Consider the following 15,589-nt stretch of genomic DNA (forward strand, 5'->3'; position numbering starts at 1 on the left):
TGCCTCGCTAAGCCAGAGACAGACAGCTGAGAACTTAACCATTTTGAAAAAGCTGACATTCTTTTATGCTTGAGTGAAGCCAATCACACCGGCTATTTTAGTTCCCTCCACCTTCCCTTCCCTTCCTCCCCAGTGCTGATGTTGTGACAGCGATGACAACATAAAGCCTGAAAAATCTAAGTGTAAGCCAAGGGCTCAAGGGACTCTACTTCCTTCTAGGCATCTGAGCCTCAAATGTGGCTTTTATGAAAATAAGGTTATAAAAAATGTCATTTAAAGACATATACTAGTATGTCTTCAATTGCAATGAAAATAGTTTCTTTTCTTTGAATTCCAAATCCAGCACTGCAAGAGTCAACAAGAAAAAGCAAACAAGCAGTAATGGAAGTCAAACCGAACAGTGTGTTATCTTTCCATGAATGCAAAAAATAAAGAGTGGCCTTAATAATGAAAGGAAATTATATTTTTTAAAGTTATTTCTATTTTATTAATCTTGAGATACTGCAAATGTTAGCAAGCAGTTTTGAAGTACACAGACATCATTGAGCTGATTCACCAGCAGGCTGCTAGAAGGCTTTCTGGGAAAAGAAGCTGGGGCTTTCCTGCAGCTCCCAGCTGCCTCATTTTTAAGGAAAACAGAGCTTCACAAACTATCATAGCTAGACAAGCATGAAAGGAAACAACATCAGGATCCTGCCAGCTTGGTTCTAGTCACCATTTCTCTACCTCAGTTTCTGATTGAAACTTTATTTCCAGGTTTGTGACTTATTTTAATCTTGGACAGCAGAGTTTTTTTCCAGAACCACATATAGCTTGTTCTAGAAGGTAAAATTGAGAGATTAATTCTCTCCAATTATCTTGGAGGGTGATTATTTTATGTCTTTTATTACTGCTGGTGTGCTCCTTCTAGTTGCTCGTTTGAAAAAAAAGCAACAAAGAAATTGGTGCAATTGAACCAAAACTTGTCCTCCAGCAGCTGGTCGATGTTCCTGTATCTCTGAGGTAGCATCACCTCAACAAGGTGCCTTTCAATGAGGAAAATTCTACTGGCCAGTTCTTCATTCTGGGCTAATTACAGGAGGCTGATGTCAACCTCAGGAACACAAGCAGCCTCAGAGCAACAGCCAATCTATAAGGAATAGATTGTATTTCTTGAAGTTCCTACAAAAATAGCAGATGGGATGCCAAGAGAGATGCCTTCAAAGCAGCGGTGCTGATGATACAGTCTGTGATTGTGACAACCCAGGAATAAGGGGACCATTTCTGTAGCCGTGGGCCAATTGTGGCAGTCAATGTCACATCAGTGGGCAAATAGCATTGCTGGAGGCACGATGTGGCCAGTTCAATGTCTCAATATCCAAGCAAGAGAATTAGGGAAGCTCAAATTCATACCGGGGTAGAAAAACTTTAATTTCTAGTGTCCCGTTATTACTCTTAAAGTAACAGTGATGTTGATGTGTAACGTCTCTGAGGTGTTACTTGATAAATGCATGATGTATAACCAGCTGAGAAACATTTGTAATTTATTTAATTTAATATCGGTTTCGTTCTTTTTTTTTAATAATAAAGAATATGTGAACAATCACCTGCTGCTTCTGCTGATTCAAGAGCAGGCTTTGCACAGCAGATCCCACCCAGGACTCAGCATCCCGGGACACTGCGAAAACATGGGATAAAACTTCAAATTCAGTACAAGACTTCTGTAAGGAAGGGAAGATCAAGTCTTCCATCGTGCTCCCAGGTGAAACCAGGCAAGAAGTAAATAGTTGTGAAAAACAGGTGGATTTAAACCTCTGAGGAGCAGGACTGGTCCTCATACAGTCACAGAATGGTTTGGGTGGGAAGGGACCTCAAAGCCCATCCAGTTTCACCCCCTGCCATGGGCAGGGACACCTCCCGCTGGATCAGGGGCTCCAAGCCCCATCCAACCTGGCCTTGAACCCCTCCAGGGATGGGGCAGCCACCACTGCTCTGGGCAGCCTGGACCAGGGCCTCCCCACCCTCACAGCAAAACATTTCTCCCTAAGATCTCATCTCAATCTCCTCTCTTGCAGCTGAAAACCATTCCCCCTCATCCTCTCCCTGCCCTCCCTGGTCCAGAGCCCCTCCCCAGCTTTCCTGGAGCCCCTTTCAGGACTGGGAGCTGCTCTAAGCTCTCCCTGGGGCCTTTTCTTCTCCAGGCTGAACAGACTCAGTGACTTCTCTCACACAACTTCCCCTCTAAACCCTTCAACCAGCTCCTCTGGACGCTCTCCAGTAGCATCAGATCCTTTTCATCCTGTGGCCCCAGAACTGCCCCCAGTGCGAGCAGAGCGGGACAAGCCCCTCCCTCACCCATCTGGATGCACCCCAGGGCTCGCCTGCCCTCGGTGGGGGGCAAAGAGAAGCAAGGACTACAACCCCCATGAGGCCTCGCGCGGGGGCTCCCACGGTGCCCATCGTTGCTCTCGCGGTTCAGCCGCGACTCCCATAAGCCCTTGCGCGGGTTCCAAACTGCCCATTGGCCGCGGTCCAGGACTACAACTCCCATGAGCCCTCGCGCGGAGCCCTGAGCCGCCTATTGGCGGTGCTGTGGCTCAGGACTACGACTCCCATGAGCCCCCGCGGGCACTACGACTCCCATGAGCCCCCGCGGGCGGGGCGGTGGGCAATGGCGGGCGGGCGGCGCGCCGCGGCCTGGGCGGCGGGGCTGGCGCTGTGCGCGGCGGCGATGGCGCTGCCCGCGGCCCTGCTGCTCCGCGCCTACGCCCGGACAGCCCCGGGCATCCCGCGGCTGTGGGCACGGGGCGGCGGCGCCGCGGGGTTCAGCGCCGGAGAGAGGACGGAGCTCCGGGAGGCGCTGAGAGGTGAGCGGGGGGGAGGAGAGGAGCTGGGGGTGGGTGGAGGAAGAGAGGAGCTCAGAGGGAGCTTGGTGGGAGATGGAGGAGCTGGGAGGAGGTGGGAGGGAGCTTAGAGAGAGGTGGAGGAGCTGGGAGGGAGCTTGGAGAGAGGTGGAGGAGCTGGGAGGGAGCTTGGAGAGAGGTGGAGGAGCTGGGAGGGAGCTTGGAGAGAGATGGAAGAGCTGGGAGGGAGCTTGGAGAGAGATGGAAGAGCTGGGAGGGAGCTTAGAGAGAGATGGAAGAGCTGGGAGGGAGCTTAGAGAGAGATGGAGGAGATGGGAGGGAGCTTAGAGAGAGATGGAGGAGATGGGAGGGAGCTTAGAGAGAGATGGAGGAGATGGGAGGGAGCTTAGAGAGAGATGGAGGAGATGGGAGGGAGCTTAGAGAGAGATGGAGGAGATGGGAGGGAGCTTAGATAGAGATGGAGGAGATGGGAGGGAGCTTAGAGATGGAGGACATGGGAGGGAGCTTAGAGAGAGATGGAGGAGATGGGAGGGAGCTTAGAGAGAGATGGAGGACATGGGAGTTGCTTCTGCAGTTGCTTCTGGACAGTAGCATTTCCAACAGCATCATTCAATGCTTTAGAGTGAAAACTGGAGTTGAAGTATCTAGAGAAATGCTTTGGCTGAAGCTGGAAAGCAGTCCCAGTGTGCTGTGTGTGCACAGCTCATCAGTCTTTCTTGATAGTGGCAGCTCTTACTACCCTGCGAAATAATATTTAAAGCCTGGAAAGTGTTCAGGAACACAGAATAATGGAATGGGTTGGGTTGGAAGGGACCTTAAAGCACATCCAATTCCAAGCCCCTGGACAACCTTCCATTGGATCAGGTTGCTCAAACCCCATCCAGCCTGGCTTTGAACACCTCCAGAGATAAATATTACTTTCCGTTTTGAAATGCAATTCAAGAACTGTTTGACTGATTTCTCTCTTGTTTTTCATTGAAGGTGCTATTAAAATCCCAACGGTTTCTGTATCTCCAGAGGACTTGAATACAACTGCCATGGCAGAATTTGGGAATTATATTCAGGAAGGTACTAAACTTTCATTTTTGGCAATCTCTGCTGCTCAGTTTTGGTTTTGTAAACAAACCAAAGAGAGTATGTATGGTTCTCTAATGTAACGGAACAGACTATTTGATGTTTTTCCTCAAGAAGGAACTGGCAGGAATGGTCTATGTGTCACCTCTGCAGCACTGTGCTTTAGCGTAGGAATGGCCAAAGCCAAGACAGAAAAGGTTTAAATGTCTTTCTGCAGTGGTAGTTTTGGTTCTTGGGATGGTTACACAACATTCTTATTAAAAGGGGGAAGAAAAAGAGGAAGACTGCCCCTGCCTGCTCTCCTGGCAGCCCCTGCGTTGTTACCTGTGAAACAGCTGCAGCTCTGGTGCACAGCAATTCCAAGTTTTGCTTAGGAAAGACTTAAATACACGGTCAAGTGGATTGGTAGAAGTGTGGAAGCAAAGCTGCACATTTGCTTCCTGACGCAAATTTTTGTGGTCAGTCCTATTTTTTAGCTCCTTGAGGCTATATAGGTGGCTACTCTGTGGAGTATATAGTGATAGTGTCGGATGTGTTGTTAATTTTTCTTTTTCTTGTGTGTTTAATTTTTTTCTTAACAGTCTTCCCGGCTGTATTTTCTTCAAAGTTCATTCAGCATGAAATTGTTGGGAAATATAGCCACCTCTTTACTGTTCAGGGTTCTGACCCTGACATGATGCCCTATATGCTGCTTGCACACATGGATGTTGTGCCTGCTTCCCCAGAGGGCTGGGATTTCCCTCCTTTCTCAGCTGCAGAGCATGAAGGTTTCATCTATGGACGAGGAACGCTGGATAACAAAAACTCTGCCATAGTACGTTGTCTTGGTAATATGATTTCAGAGAGAGAAAGGCCAGGTTGGATGGGGCTTGGAGCAACCCGATCCAGTGGGAGGTGTCCCTGCCCATGGCAGTGGGTTGGAACTGGATGGGCTCTAAGATCCCTTCCAATCCAAACCATTCTGTGATTCTATGATTTATTCTCCTTACTAACACTGGAATTATGCAATACATTCTGCTTTTGTTCTGCAGGGCATTCTGCAAGCTCTAGAATTTTTGCTGAGAAGAAATTACAGACCCCGGAGATCTTTCTATGTCGGCATTGGACACGATGAAGAGGTATTTTCTTTCATTTAATGAAAACCACTGGTTGTTTGCATTGTTCATGTGTGTAACAAAGCTTTTAAATGTTGTTTAACTAGGAAGTCTTTGCTGTTTTTCATGGTTGTGTGAGTGGATACTGTGTCAGGCACGTGGTCATGGTTATATATTGATTGTTTGGCTTTAAGTGACATTGACAAAGAGTTGGTGTGATGAGCAAAGAGCAAAGAACACAGCAGGGTGTTATTTCAAATTCTTTTCTGCATGGAAGGTGCAGCAGGAATCACAGTTTGGAGAATATGTAATACAGGAAAAGCTGGCTGAAGATTTACGCGGTTGCTCCAAATGATCACAAAGAGCTAACGACAATATTCCGCTTTTGTTGTGGGGTATACCTGGTAGTAAGCAGTGCAGAGAGACAGAGGAGGAGGTTTCGTTTATTCGTGTTCAAAATATAAAGACAAAGGATTGTTAACAGTTAAAGTGAATACGTCTTTTAAATGGTTGATTAATCTCTGGAGCTTATAGCTCTGAGATGACATTGTGTTCAAGAAGCAGTAGGATTCAAAGCAACATTCAGTGACTCGTGAATGAGAGCATTGCGCCCTGTGGATACAAATCTCTCGTGCTACCAGGCCATTAACAATCTCCAGTGAATTTTGCTAGGAGGAATCTTTTATTGACAATTGCTCTAGAGCTCTTCATCAAGGGAGGTTTCAGGGGGGGTTCAGGCTGGACATGAGGAAAAAATTTTTCACAGAAAGGGTCATTGGGCACTGGCAGAGGCTGCCCAGGGAGGGGGTTGAGTCCCCTTCCCTGGAGGGGTTTAAGGGATGGGTGGATGAGGTGCTGAGGGACATGGTTTAGTGATTGATGGGAATGGTTGGACTCGATGATCTGGTGGGTCGTTTCCAACCTGGTTATTCTATGATTCTAAGTTGTTTCTTGGATTCTTTGCATTGTAGCACTGGTCACTGTCAATAGCATGATATTTTACAATGTTTTCCCCAGTGGTGTGCCTTGATCTGACCAGTTCCCCTCACTGGGTTCTTACAGGTGTCTGGTCGGAAGGGAGCAATGAAGATTGCAGCTCTCTTGGAAGCTAGAGGAGTAAAACTCTCCTTCTTACTCGACGAGGGAAGTGCAATACTAGATGGCATCATTGCAGGAGTGAATAAGCCAGTAGCTGTGTAAGTGAAAGAGAACACAATTGACCGTGACTCAAGTGATCCATTTTCAGTGATTAATTTGCGAGGAGTGACCTTGCTGATGTTCATAAAATATGTTTTCAAGGCATGTAGCAGTGTTGGTGCTGCAAAATCTGCAGCAGTGGCACAAAGTGCAAGCAGGGGACCTTCAGTGTTTGCTTGGTGCCCATCACAACTGTGCTGACAAAAGCAAAGTGTTCCACTTCACTGGTGCAGGCACGTTAATTGTTCGCTGTAGAGCCTGCTCACTGGAGAAGCAGCCAAGACATCAGTCCTCCAAACAATTAGAGATTGTGTTAAGGGTTTGTCGTTGCTGCTGCTTTTGGGGTTTTTTATGATACTAAAAATACACAGAGTAGTTCTTTTTACCTCTAGTCTGGGCAAGCGTGTTTGGTGTTGTGTTAATCACTTATTTATCGTTGACCAGAATTGCTATCACAGAAAAGGGTTCAATGACTCTGAATTTCACTGTGGAAAAGGAGCCAGGACATTCATCCTTTCCTCCTAAGGAGACAAGTATTGGCATTCTTGCAGCAGCAATGTCCAGGTGAGAGCTTTCTCATCATCTAACATCAAAGACAGTCAAGCAGACCCCTAACTCACTGATACATTACTTTCTTTTTTTAATATTTAGAACATTTTGCAGTTTCCCCTTATACATTTGAAACTGAAGTTTGTAGCTTACTTCAAAGGGCAGAAACACATTCCCCAGCAGAAGAACAACTGCCAAATATCTGAAGTATCATTTCACTTCATCTGTGCCTGGTGTCGGTTGATTCCTTAAAACCAAGACAACGGGTACATCGTGATGTATGTCATGATGTTTTAGTGTTTGATGGGAACGGTTGGACTTGATGATCCGGTGGGTCTCTTCCAACCTGGTTATTCTGTGATTCTGTGATAATTTGCTCTTGCAATAGAGCTTGCTTGGGCGTTGCAGAATTTCTCTGGAATTTATCCTTGCACATACCTGCTACCTCTAGCTGGTCATTATCCAAGCCAGTAAACACGATGTAAAGTCAGAATGTGACTGGGTAAATAGTCACGTTATGTGTCTGTGTAGATATCAAATTGGCTAATAAATACTTGTTTTAGAAAAACTTAATATGTACAGACATGGTGGAATGTGGGGTGATATTTTTATAGCTTTCCATGTATTCTTTAGGAGTCAGGTTTTAGGGTTTTTTCAGCTGCTATTGAAAGAAAATCTTTGCATGTGACCAGAATGCCCAGAAATCTGTGCTGTTACTTACAGGAGAGGAAAATATGATTGCATCTCAAATTCATGGATACGTTTCGCAAATCTAAGTCCTCTCAACGCTCTGGAGCTATAGGAGCCTGAGGAGCCAGAGAGTTTAAAAATTTCAAATGCTGGTTCGCTTTGTCGTAGGCTGGAGCAGAATCCCTTGCGCAATCTCTTCGGCTCTGGGCCGGAACTCATGACGATGGAGCACCTTGCATCAGAGGTGAGGAGAGAACTATCATTTCAGTCTCAGACTTTCGTGTTAGGAAGCGAAGAGTAACCCAGTGTATGGATTTAGAACACAGCTATGTAGTTCCTGGAAAGGAGAAGACTGAAGCTGACCTTTCTCCCAGATAATTGTTTCAACCTTAGCCAAGTGACCACACTATCTTCCTGATTTTCTGATTTGTGGTTTTGTTTTTTCCACCTAGTTCAGTTTTCCTCTCAACCTCGTCATGAGCAATCTGTGGCTGTTCTCACCCATCGTCAGCAGGTAAGGAAATACATCCTTGATGAGCATTCCCAGCCTCTTGCCCTTAAGAGTTGAAGACCACTGGCCATTTCTGGTCTTCCCGAGAAATCATTTTTACCATTTCGTAGGTTATAAAACGTCAGTGCTTTACTGTTAATAGCCACTTTGTTAGTTGAACAGGCCATCATTCAGCTTATTGCCTGTCTAGTGTGGTGCTCATGTTTAATCAATATTAAACTTCTTTGAAACATGTTTCTTTTTTTTTTTATAAGAGTTCTTGCCTGGAAACAGTCCACCAATGCCTTGATTCGAACTACTACAGCAGTCACAATGTTTAACGCAGGAATCAAGGTAGCTTCACTTTGATTTTTTTCCTATGTGTAGTACAAGGAGACAATTGGGACATTTGGTTTCTGCCTCTTTATATCCAGTTAAAAGATCAGTACCAGCCCTCCTCTTCGACATTGTGTGGTGTCACCACCAGTCTCATTTTTACAGAAAGAGCTCTGTAAATCCATATCAAGATTTTAGCTTACAGGATGGATGAGAAAGTGCTTTCTGTGTAATTGTATAAATATCAGTGACAGAACTGGAAGCTGTTGGATGTCATAAACGCTTCCCTTGTGTTTGTGAGCGCAGGTCTGGCGTTCAGCTTTGTTCGAATAGGGTTAATGTGCACCTTGGACTGAGAGAAAACAGGTTCTGGTTGATGCAGCCAGATCTTGCCCTGATAAGGAGGTGTAGCCCTGGAAAATAAACAAGCTATTTGGTGTGTCCCTGAAACTATGTATTACTGAAAAGCATAGCTGGACCAGAGAATGCGAGAGTGGCTGAACAGTGACACTGAGTGGCCAGGAGAGAAGTGACACTCTGGTTTCTTGTATTTTTCTAAAGGTTATACCAGTTCTGTTTAACAGGATTATAAATACTCATTCTGTAGAAGAGAAGTTCTGTCTTCAATGATGTCATTTGTTAAGCCGCTTATGCGTCTCATGCTTGGGGAAGAGTAATAAGACAAAGTAAAAATATTGCTTGAAAAAAAACAGTATAAACTTCCAGAATGTCTCAGTATAAAGTTTCTGAAGGAAAAAGGAAAATTTATATAACATCTAACTTTATTTTTGTTGAATTGATGAATATCTCTGTGTGGTTACCCACATTAGAGGTGCAGTTGACAGTATTTAGAGTACAGAAAGAGGTTGCACTTAGTGGAAACAGCTTAAAGCATCAGTCTGAGGTTTGGAATCACTTCAACAGTTTTTGAGCTTGCAGGTGGCATTTTAATCTGTTTTTAACTTCCTTTTAAATTTTTTGGTCGTTCCTTTTTTCTAGGTGAATGTCGTCCCATCTTTTGCAAAAGCAACTGTGAACTTTCGGATCCACTCTGCGGAGACGGCTGCTGAGGTACTCGCTGTGCTATAAGAATACTCTTTTTGTCTCTCCTGTATTCATTCAAGCTCTAGAAGGGCAAGATTTTGGAATCTCCTCCTTCACGGAGGCTTGAGATGCATTGCAAAGTGCGTTGATTACTATGGCTTCTGAAAGCGGAGCAGAGCAAGAGGCAGGCCAACATTGAAAGCGTGCCTCGTAGTTATGTTGAACAGATTTCAGAAGTCTTTTGGTGCACAAGAGCACATGGATCATACGTGATCCATGCAACGGAAGCGTAAAGGTTTGTGACCTGTGAAAATGTGGGAGTCTTGCACACTTCGGTGGGTCTGGCTTAAATAAACTTAAGTATCAGCCATCCACTGAGTAAGAGGAAGAGTGCTCCGCACAGTTTCAGTCCTGACTACATCTGTATTTGCAGCTGCAACTTGCAGTTCATGAACAAACGTTTTCTGGGAAATGGAACATTTGCTGGCATCTAGAAGGGATGTGCTATTGTTTCTTTCACTTATGTAATCACTACATTTTACCCGTAGGTGCTAGAGATGGTTAAAAACACGATTGCTGATGACAGAGTGAAGATTGATGTCGTAGAGGCCTTTGATCCGCTCCCCGTCAGTCCATGGGATGACCAGACGTTTGGAGTCCACATGTTTCAGAAAACCATTCTGGATACTTTCCCAGGTGTTGACAGCGTAGTTCCAGGTAACAGCAAGCACATGATGATTATTGTTTCCTCTCCAGCTTCCTCCCTACTTTTCTCTCCCCAGCCCCCCAATATTTACTTGTTTCCGTTTTCTATGTATGTCTCCACCCCAGCTGTTAACTACTGGAAACAGCTGGTTTTTCCTCTTTTTATTCCATTCCCTATTTATGTTTCAGAAGTTTTACTGTTGTTTTTAGTAATGGATGTAATAAAGCAAACAGGAAACCAACAGAAACAATAAGTCTTGAATTTGACTTTCTGTACATACAAAGGAGTCTCTTCAGGGAAGAAAGGAATTGTGAGGGAGGGTAGGAGGTCGTCTTGCTTTAGTTCTTCTTTTATTGTTTTTATAGCTGGTAAAGCCATTCTTGCTTTTCCGTATTGTTCCTTATGATCTCAGCCCCTTCCCTTTTTCGCAGCTCTTTCCTCGTTCTGTACTGTTTAGGCTTCAAACTGCAGTCCTGCAAACTTCTGTGGGGACTGAGCATCATGGCTGTTCTTAGAGTGATTGAATTGTATCTTCAGCTCCTCCTGTTCCTGAAGGAGAGAATGTTCTTCCAGGATGTACCAATAAACTGTTTCCAGTGATTTTGCTTTTGGTGTAGCCAGGGGTCATATAAAGTTGTTATCAGCTGCCTCTCCTTTCTCCTGGGAAAAGCACGGGTCGTTAAATCGCTGCTCTCATGCAAAGTTAACCCGGGGTTTGTTTTCCAGGCACATGCATTGGAAACACAGACAGCAGGCATTTCACTAACGTCACAAACGCCATTTATCGATTTAACCCACTGCTCTTGAAATCAGATGATCTTCCCAGGTATCGTGTTCTGTCTGCACACGGGCAGCTGTTTGGGTTGGGGACCGGTGACAGAGAAAATCTGACGTGCACTAGGCAGAAGGAGGAAACCCAGCCTTATGTACCTTGGCGTGCTGGTGGTGTTGCCTCAGATTCTGTTAGGCCACTTATTTCCTGCAAATCTGAGCCCCCGCACGCGTAGGGGATGGTGGTTGCGCTGGGGGAGCGTTAGCCCTTACTCTTCTCTACTTCAAATGCAGCCGAGACCTTTAGGTGTCCCACTCGCAGTGCTGCGAAGCTGATTGGACCCTTCAGGTAATGCAATAGCTTGAAATGTTGGCCTTGCTTAAAGATTTATCCATGTGTATGGATACATGCCACTTGGAATTCGTCTGCACCTTAAAAGCTGGAGTTTAGGTTCTTGGGTTGAGACGATAACAAAGAGCATCATTACGCAAGGAATTATTTATTTATTTCACATGTAACAGATTGAGGTCCAGGTGATACCGATCTGGATTTAGTTATTGTGCTCTGAGCCTTCAAATCAGTAGATCTAGTTGGCCCGAGGAAGAGATCTTGCAGTTTCAGTGCAGCCTTTGGTGTGTGTGGCTATGTTTGTGTTGTGCCTTGCTTTCTGGAGTGAACAGGCAGGTGGGGTGCTGGCTGTGTGCGGGTGGGTCACAAATGCACAATGGAATGAAAAACATTCTTCTCTTTCTGCCAGGATCCATGGGTTGAATGAGAGAATCTCAGTTGAGAATTACGAGAAACAGGTCGAGTTCCTCTTTCAGCTGATTAAGAACTGTGATACGGACAAGCTTCCGGACCCCCATGCAAACTCCCACGAGCTGTGAAAAGCACCCTGGAGAAGAGCAGCTGCCGAGGTGAACTCTGGGCCAGCAGGGATCTGGGCTGTAAGATGAAGTTGTGTTGTGTGTTGAGCTGTGTTTGCAAGTCAGTTTTTGCATGTTACGTTGTACATGCAGATGGAAAAACTGCTGGGTGCTGCTTAGGCAGACGTGCAGTATGTAAGAGCCTGGAGAAAACACAACTCATAACCCTGACTTCTGTTCCTGCCTGATCTAACATGCAGCCATTACTCTGACGGTAGTAATTTTTTCAGGGCTTTCTTTAAGCCTCTGACATTGGTAATTGCTTAAAAATCTAAGCTATAATCAGCACTCACCTACCAGTAAGAGAGATGAATCTTCCTGCATGCACTTTTGACGAACTCCTTTTATACCAGTAATTGATTTTTCACAAACAACCTGTCTGTCAAAAGCTCATGTGAAAGGTTTGTGATGTGGTGTAGGTTTTGTGTGATTGGCAGAGGTGCACAACGAGTTTGTTCCCCTGCTGCTGGTATGGGCTTCTTCCCCTGGCAACGTTCGCAACCAGCGCCAGTTTAACTCGGTACTGCTGAGCTCTCCCATGCATGCACTGATCTCTGACTCCGTTTTAAAACACCAAGCTCCTGAAGTTCCAGCTGTGTTGCTTTAACTGATATTGCCTCAACCTCAGAGGTGCTGAAAACATTTCTTCCTGTCTCTTCAGTGACTTTCTTTCTCTTCTCTCACTTTTTCGGTGTGGCACAGGGTGTGTTGTGCACCTGGGTGTCAGAATAGGAATTGCAGAGTTAAATAAGAAGCCAAATTGGCGTTGTCTGCTCATGTATGTTCTGTTTTCACTGGATCAGTTTCTGTAGTGTACGTTTCTGTGTTGCTCCTCTGAGAACCTAACTGTGAAAGACAGTGAAGCCCTCCGGTTTCTTCCAGTTCCGTGGTAATGGAGTCTTTGTTCCTCGCTGCCTATGCCAGCAGTTTTCACTTCACTGCAGCACTGCTGCTGGCTCAGCTCTGGGGGAATCCTCATGTGGACGAGCCATCGACGCTGACCCTGTTTCCTCTTGAACTTCTTGCACTGACTTCCCTGTCTTTGTCCACACTAAAGGGTTAAACATTCTTTTAGCCTTGATATCTCTTTAATTGCAGTTACGGCTATTAATTAAAGAGTTAAGAGCCAGATGTTGGCCAAAGTAAAGGCAGGGTGATAACTGCTTTGCTGTACTGACTGGTGGACTCTGTGCTGCAGGTACCAGTGTGGCCCCTCCTATTGCACTGTGGCAGAGAATTTGAATTTCAGAGTCTGAATTATACACTGGAATGGGTGGTTGTTATGCTCTAAATTCATATTGTGAAATGTATGGGAATGTACAGGAAATACCCTAAAAAAAAATGGGATTCCTGTTCTTTCTGTTTGCCATTCTCAATTTATTTGCAGTCTGATTTTATCAGTGTGGCCAATGGGCTAAACCTGTATCAATCGACTAAATAATTGAAACCAGATAGGCATTTTCATCTAATAAAACAAGAAATGCAGATTATTTTCTGGTAATTATTGAGTTATTTTATGTAACTGTATAATTGCAGTGAAGTCATTTCCACACCTGATTTTTCGCTAAAGCAAGTCGTAAAGTTTCCATCAAAACAAATCCACATATTTTCCAGCCAGCTTTAATCTTTGCCCCCTCCCTGGTGCTTCCCTTTCTATACAGAATTAGCTAACTCTGATTATGCATTATTGGGTAGTAAATGGCTTGCATCTTTTATGGTTTGTTGCATTTTGTCCGTGCGCCCTCATGTCATTCAGTTGTTGAGCCTCATGTCTATGGCTCTTTTGTGAAGGTGTCATTCCCCTTGCAAACACCCATTGCAGACACAGCAGAAGCGATGGGTCAGGGTACAGCATGGAATAAAATACATCCCCTGGAGTGGGAGGTGGAGGAGAGTTTTGGGGTTTTGCTCTCTAACAAGTCTCTATACAAAAACCTGAGTCAAAAGCCTTCATTTTGACAGGCTGAGAGAATTTTGGGGTTGGTCAGCCCTGAGCAGAGACCTTAGAGCAGCTTCCAGGACTGAAAGAGACTCCAGGAAAGCTGGGGAGGGGCTCTTTATCAGGGAATACAGGGATAGCACGAGGGGGCAAACAGCACGAGGAGGGCAGGGTTGGCTTATGCAGGTACTGTGTGACTGTCTGCCATGAGGCTCTGCTAATGCAGCTTTGGTGCGGCACCTCATTAAGTGCTGAAATCACGTGGTGCCTCTGCATTGACTAGATGAGCTTTACTGCGACCTGAAGCTGCTGAACCGAAGTGCTTAAACTGTAGGATCTGATGGTGAAAAAGCGCATTCCCCACCTCTGTCCATTTTTTTACAGTCACTTCTGATCGTTGTCTCTGCTTTTTTTCCATGTAGCAGCTTTGCCCTTCAATTCTCAAGTCTCCTTTTATCATATTTGCTGCCCTGTCATGCACAAATCTGAAGGGTTGCTCAATGGTTTGGTTTATACACACCTCTCCTGACAGAACAGCTTGGTTTCCACCCCATTTTACTGCTCCCATGATATGTGTTCAGTGAATGTCTCTGCTTTTGAGTGGTGTTTGAAATCTTAGTGTCATCATGTAAATAATAGTCTAAGAATGATGAGCTGGCCTTTTCTGCTAAGACTCTGCAACCTGGCATCGTATGAGTAACTGAGAACGCCAAGTACATCAGGAAAACATGGATTAATAGCTCTGTGAGCTATTCTTTTTTTATTGTTATTGTAATGAGTCACTGTGTTTTGAGCATGTACAGCAATTACCTCTTGATTCATCAGAGAAGGAAGAGCCTGATTCCCTGCTCTGAGACACATAACTTGGTGTCATGCCTAATGAGGTTATGAATGCTGTTTGCGTTAATCCAGTTCTAGCATGTTAATGTGTTCTTGTGTTATATATCCATCAGCAACTTCCTTTTTTCCCCTTCTTTGTAGCTGGTTCTGCAAAGCTGCTCTTCTGTAGTTACTGTTCTGTATTCTCACTCAAGGTAACGTGTCTGTAGTTGTCCGGCCGCAGCAGCCTGCTGGCAGACCAGCTGATTTAGGGTCACACAGGCCTGCTACACGATGCAGAAAAGGTCACATTCCACACCTGCATTTTCTAAAGAAAGCTCTGTTGCCAGCCTCTGTTTAAAATGTCTCGGTTTATTTTCAGCCCGAAGTGACCGTGGAGAGTTCAGGCACAGCACTGGAGGAGAATGCAGGAACAAGGTGTTCACCAAGTTGTTGCCTCCAGCCTTGCGACTGGCGCTTGCATCCTTGGCTCCTCTTTTGCCGTTTGGTTTGGTATTTCATAGAGCTGGTGAAATCAGTTTTCTCAAGCAGGTGCTGTGACAAGCTTCCCCTGTGCCACCAAGCTTATCGGTGCCGTAGAACAAGACATCCACAGAGGAATATGGGGATGGCTCACAGCCCGCAGTGTTCTCTGCCATCGTAGGGAAGCAATCCTCAGCCTGTGACCCTTAATCCTGCACGGGTTCTTGCCAATGCATTCCCTCCTCATCTGCAGCTCCTGTGGAGCTAGCGCTGTGGAACGTTTACAGGCAAGTTTGCTGTTTTAGTCCCTAAATTCAGGCTCTCGCAATAACCCTTTACTGCCCTGAGTTGTTGTAGCTGCATGTCAACAGCTCTCAGTGCCCATAGCCAGGCCTAGAGCCATGTGGAAGTGCTGCCCAGGGCGTTATTTTCCTTAACCGAACAGCACAGTGGAGATCTGAGTTTCTGTGCAGAGGGCTTGGCTCTGCACTCCGGTTCCACAGCTTCCCAGGGCGGCCGAGATAAAGCACTCAGCATGGTGGGGAAGGGAGTGACTGGTTTTGCTCAGTGGAGAGCGATCCAACTGATTTCGGAGCCGTGGGCCCCAGCGGAAGCTGCAGGACGGGA

General features: G+C 45.5%; 1 protein-coding gene across 1 annotated transcript; it reads left to right on the top strand.

Annotated features, from left to right (window-relative positions):
- The first annotated feature begins 2,646 nt into the window (after window positions 1–2,646).
- PM20D1 (peptidase M20 domain containing 1) lies at window positions 2,647–13,211 on the top strand. The gene is made up of 13 exons (XM_069876155.1): window positions 2,647–2,846; window positions 3,825–3,911; window positions 4,499–4,731; window positions 4,949–5,035; window positions 6,074–6,207; window positions 6,653–6,772; window positions 7,616–7,691; window positions 7,900–7,961; window positions 8,213–8,291; window positions 9,273–9,344; window positions 9,866–10,034; window positions 10,750–10,849; window positions 11,553–13,211. The coding sequence occupies exons 1-13, from the start codon at window positions 2,651–2,653 to the stop codon at window positions 11,680–11,682; spliced, it is 1,545 nt and encodes a 514-aa protein (XP_069732256.1). The 5' UTR covers window positions 2,647–2,650; the 3' UTR covers window positions 11,683–13,211.
- Window positions 13,212–15,589: the final 2,378 nt, after the last annotated feature.

Source organism: Phaenicophaeus curvirostris, chromosome 24 (assembly GCF_032191515.1).
Source record: "Phaenicophaeus curvirostris isolate KB17595 chromosome 24, BPBGC_Pcur_1.0, whole genome shotgun sequence".
Classification (NCBI taxonomy): Eukaryota; Metazoa; Chordata; class Aves; order Cuculiformes; family Cuculidae; genus Phaenicophaeus; species Phaenicophaeus curvirostris.

What these genes read in the sequence shown, in the direction of transcription:
- PM20D1 (XM_069876155.1), top strand. Translation starts at nt 2,651, where the DNA reads ATGGCGGGCGGGCGGCGCGCCGCGGCCTGGGCGGCGGGGCTGGCGCTG. An exon ending in TTCTCACCCATCGTCAGCAG is followed by an intron (nt 7,962 to 8,212) that starts GTAAGGAAATAC and finishes TTTTTTTATAAG; the next exon opens with AGTTCTTGCCTGGAAACAGT. An exon ending in TGTTGACAGCGTAGTTCCAG is followed by an intron (nt 10,035 to 10,749) that starts GTAACAGCAAGC and finishes TTTGTTTTCCAG; the next exon opens with GCACATGCATTGGAAACACA.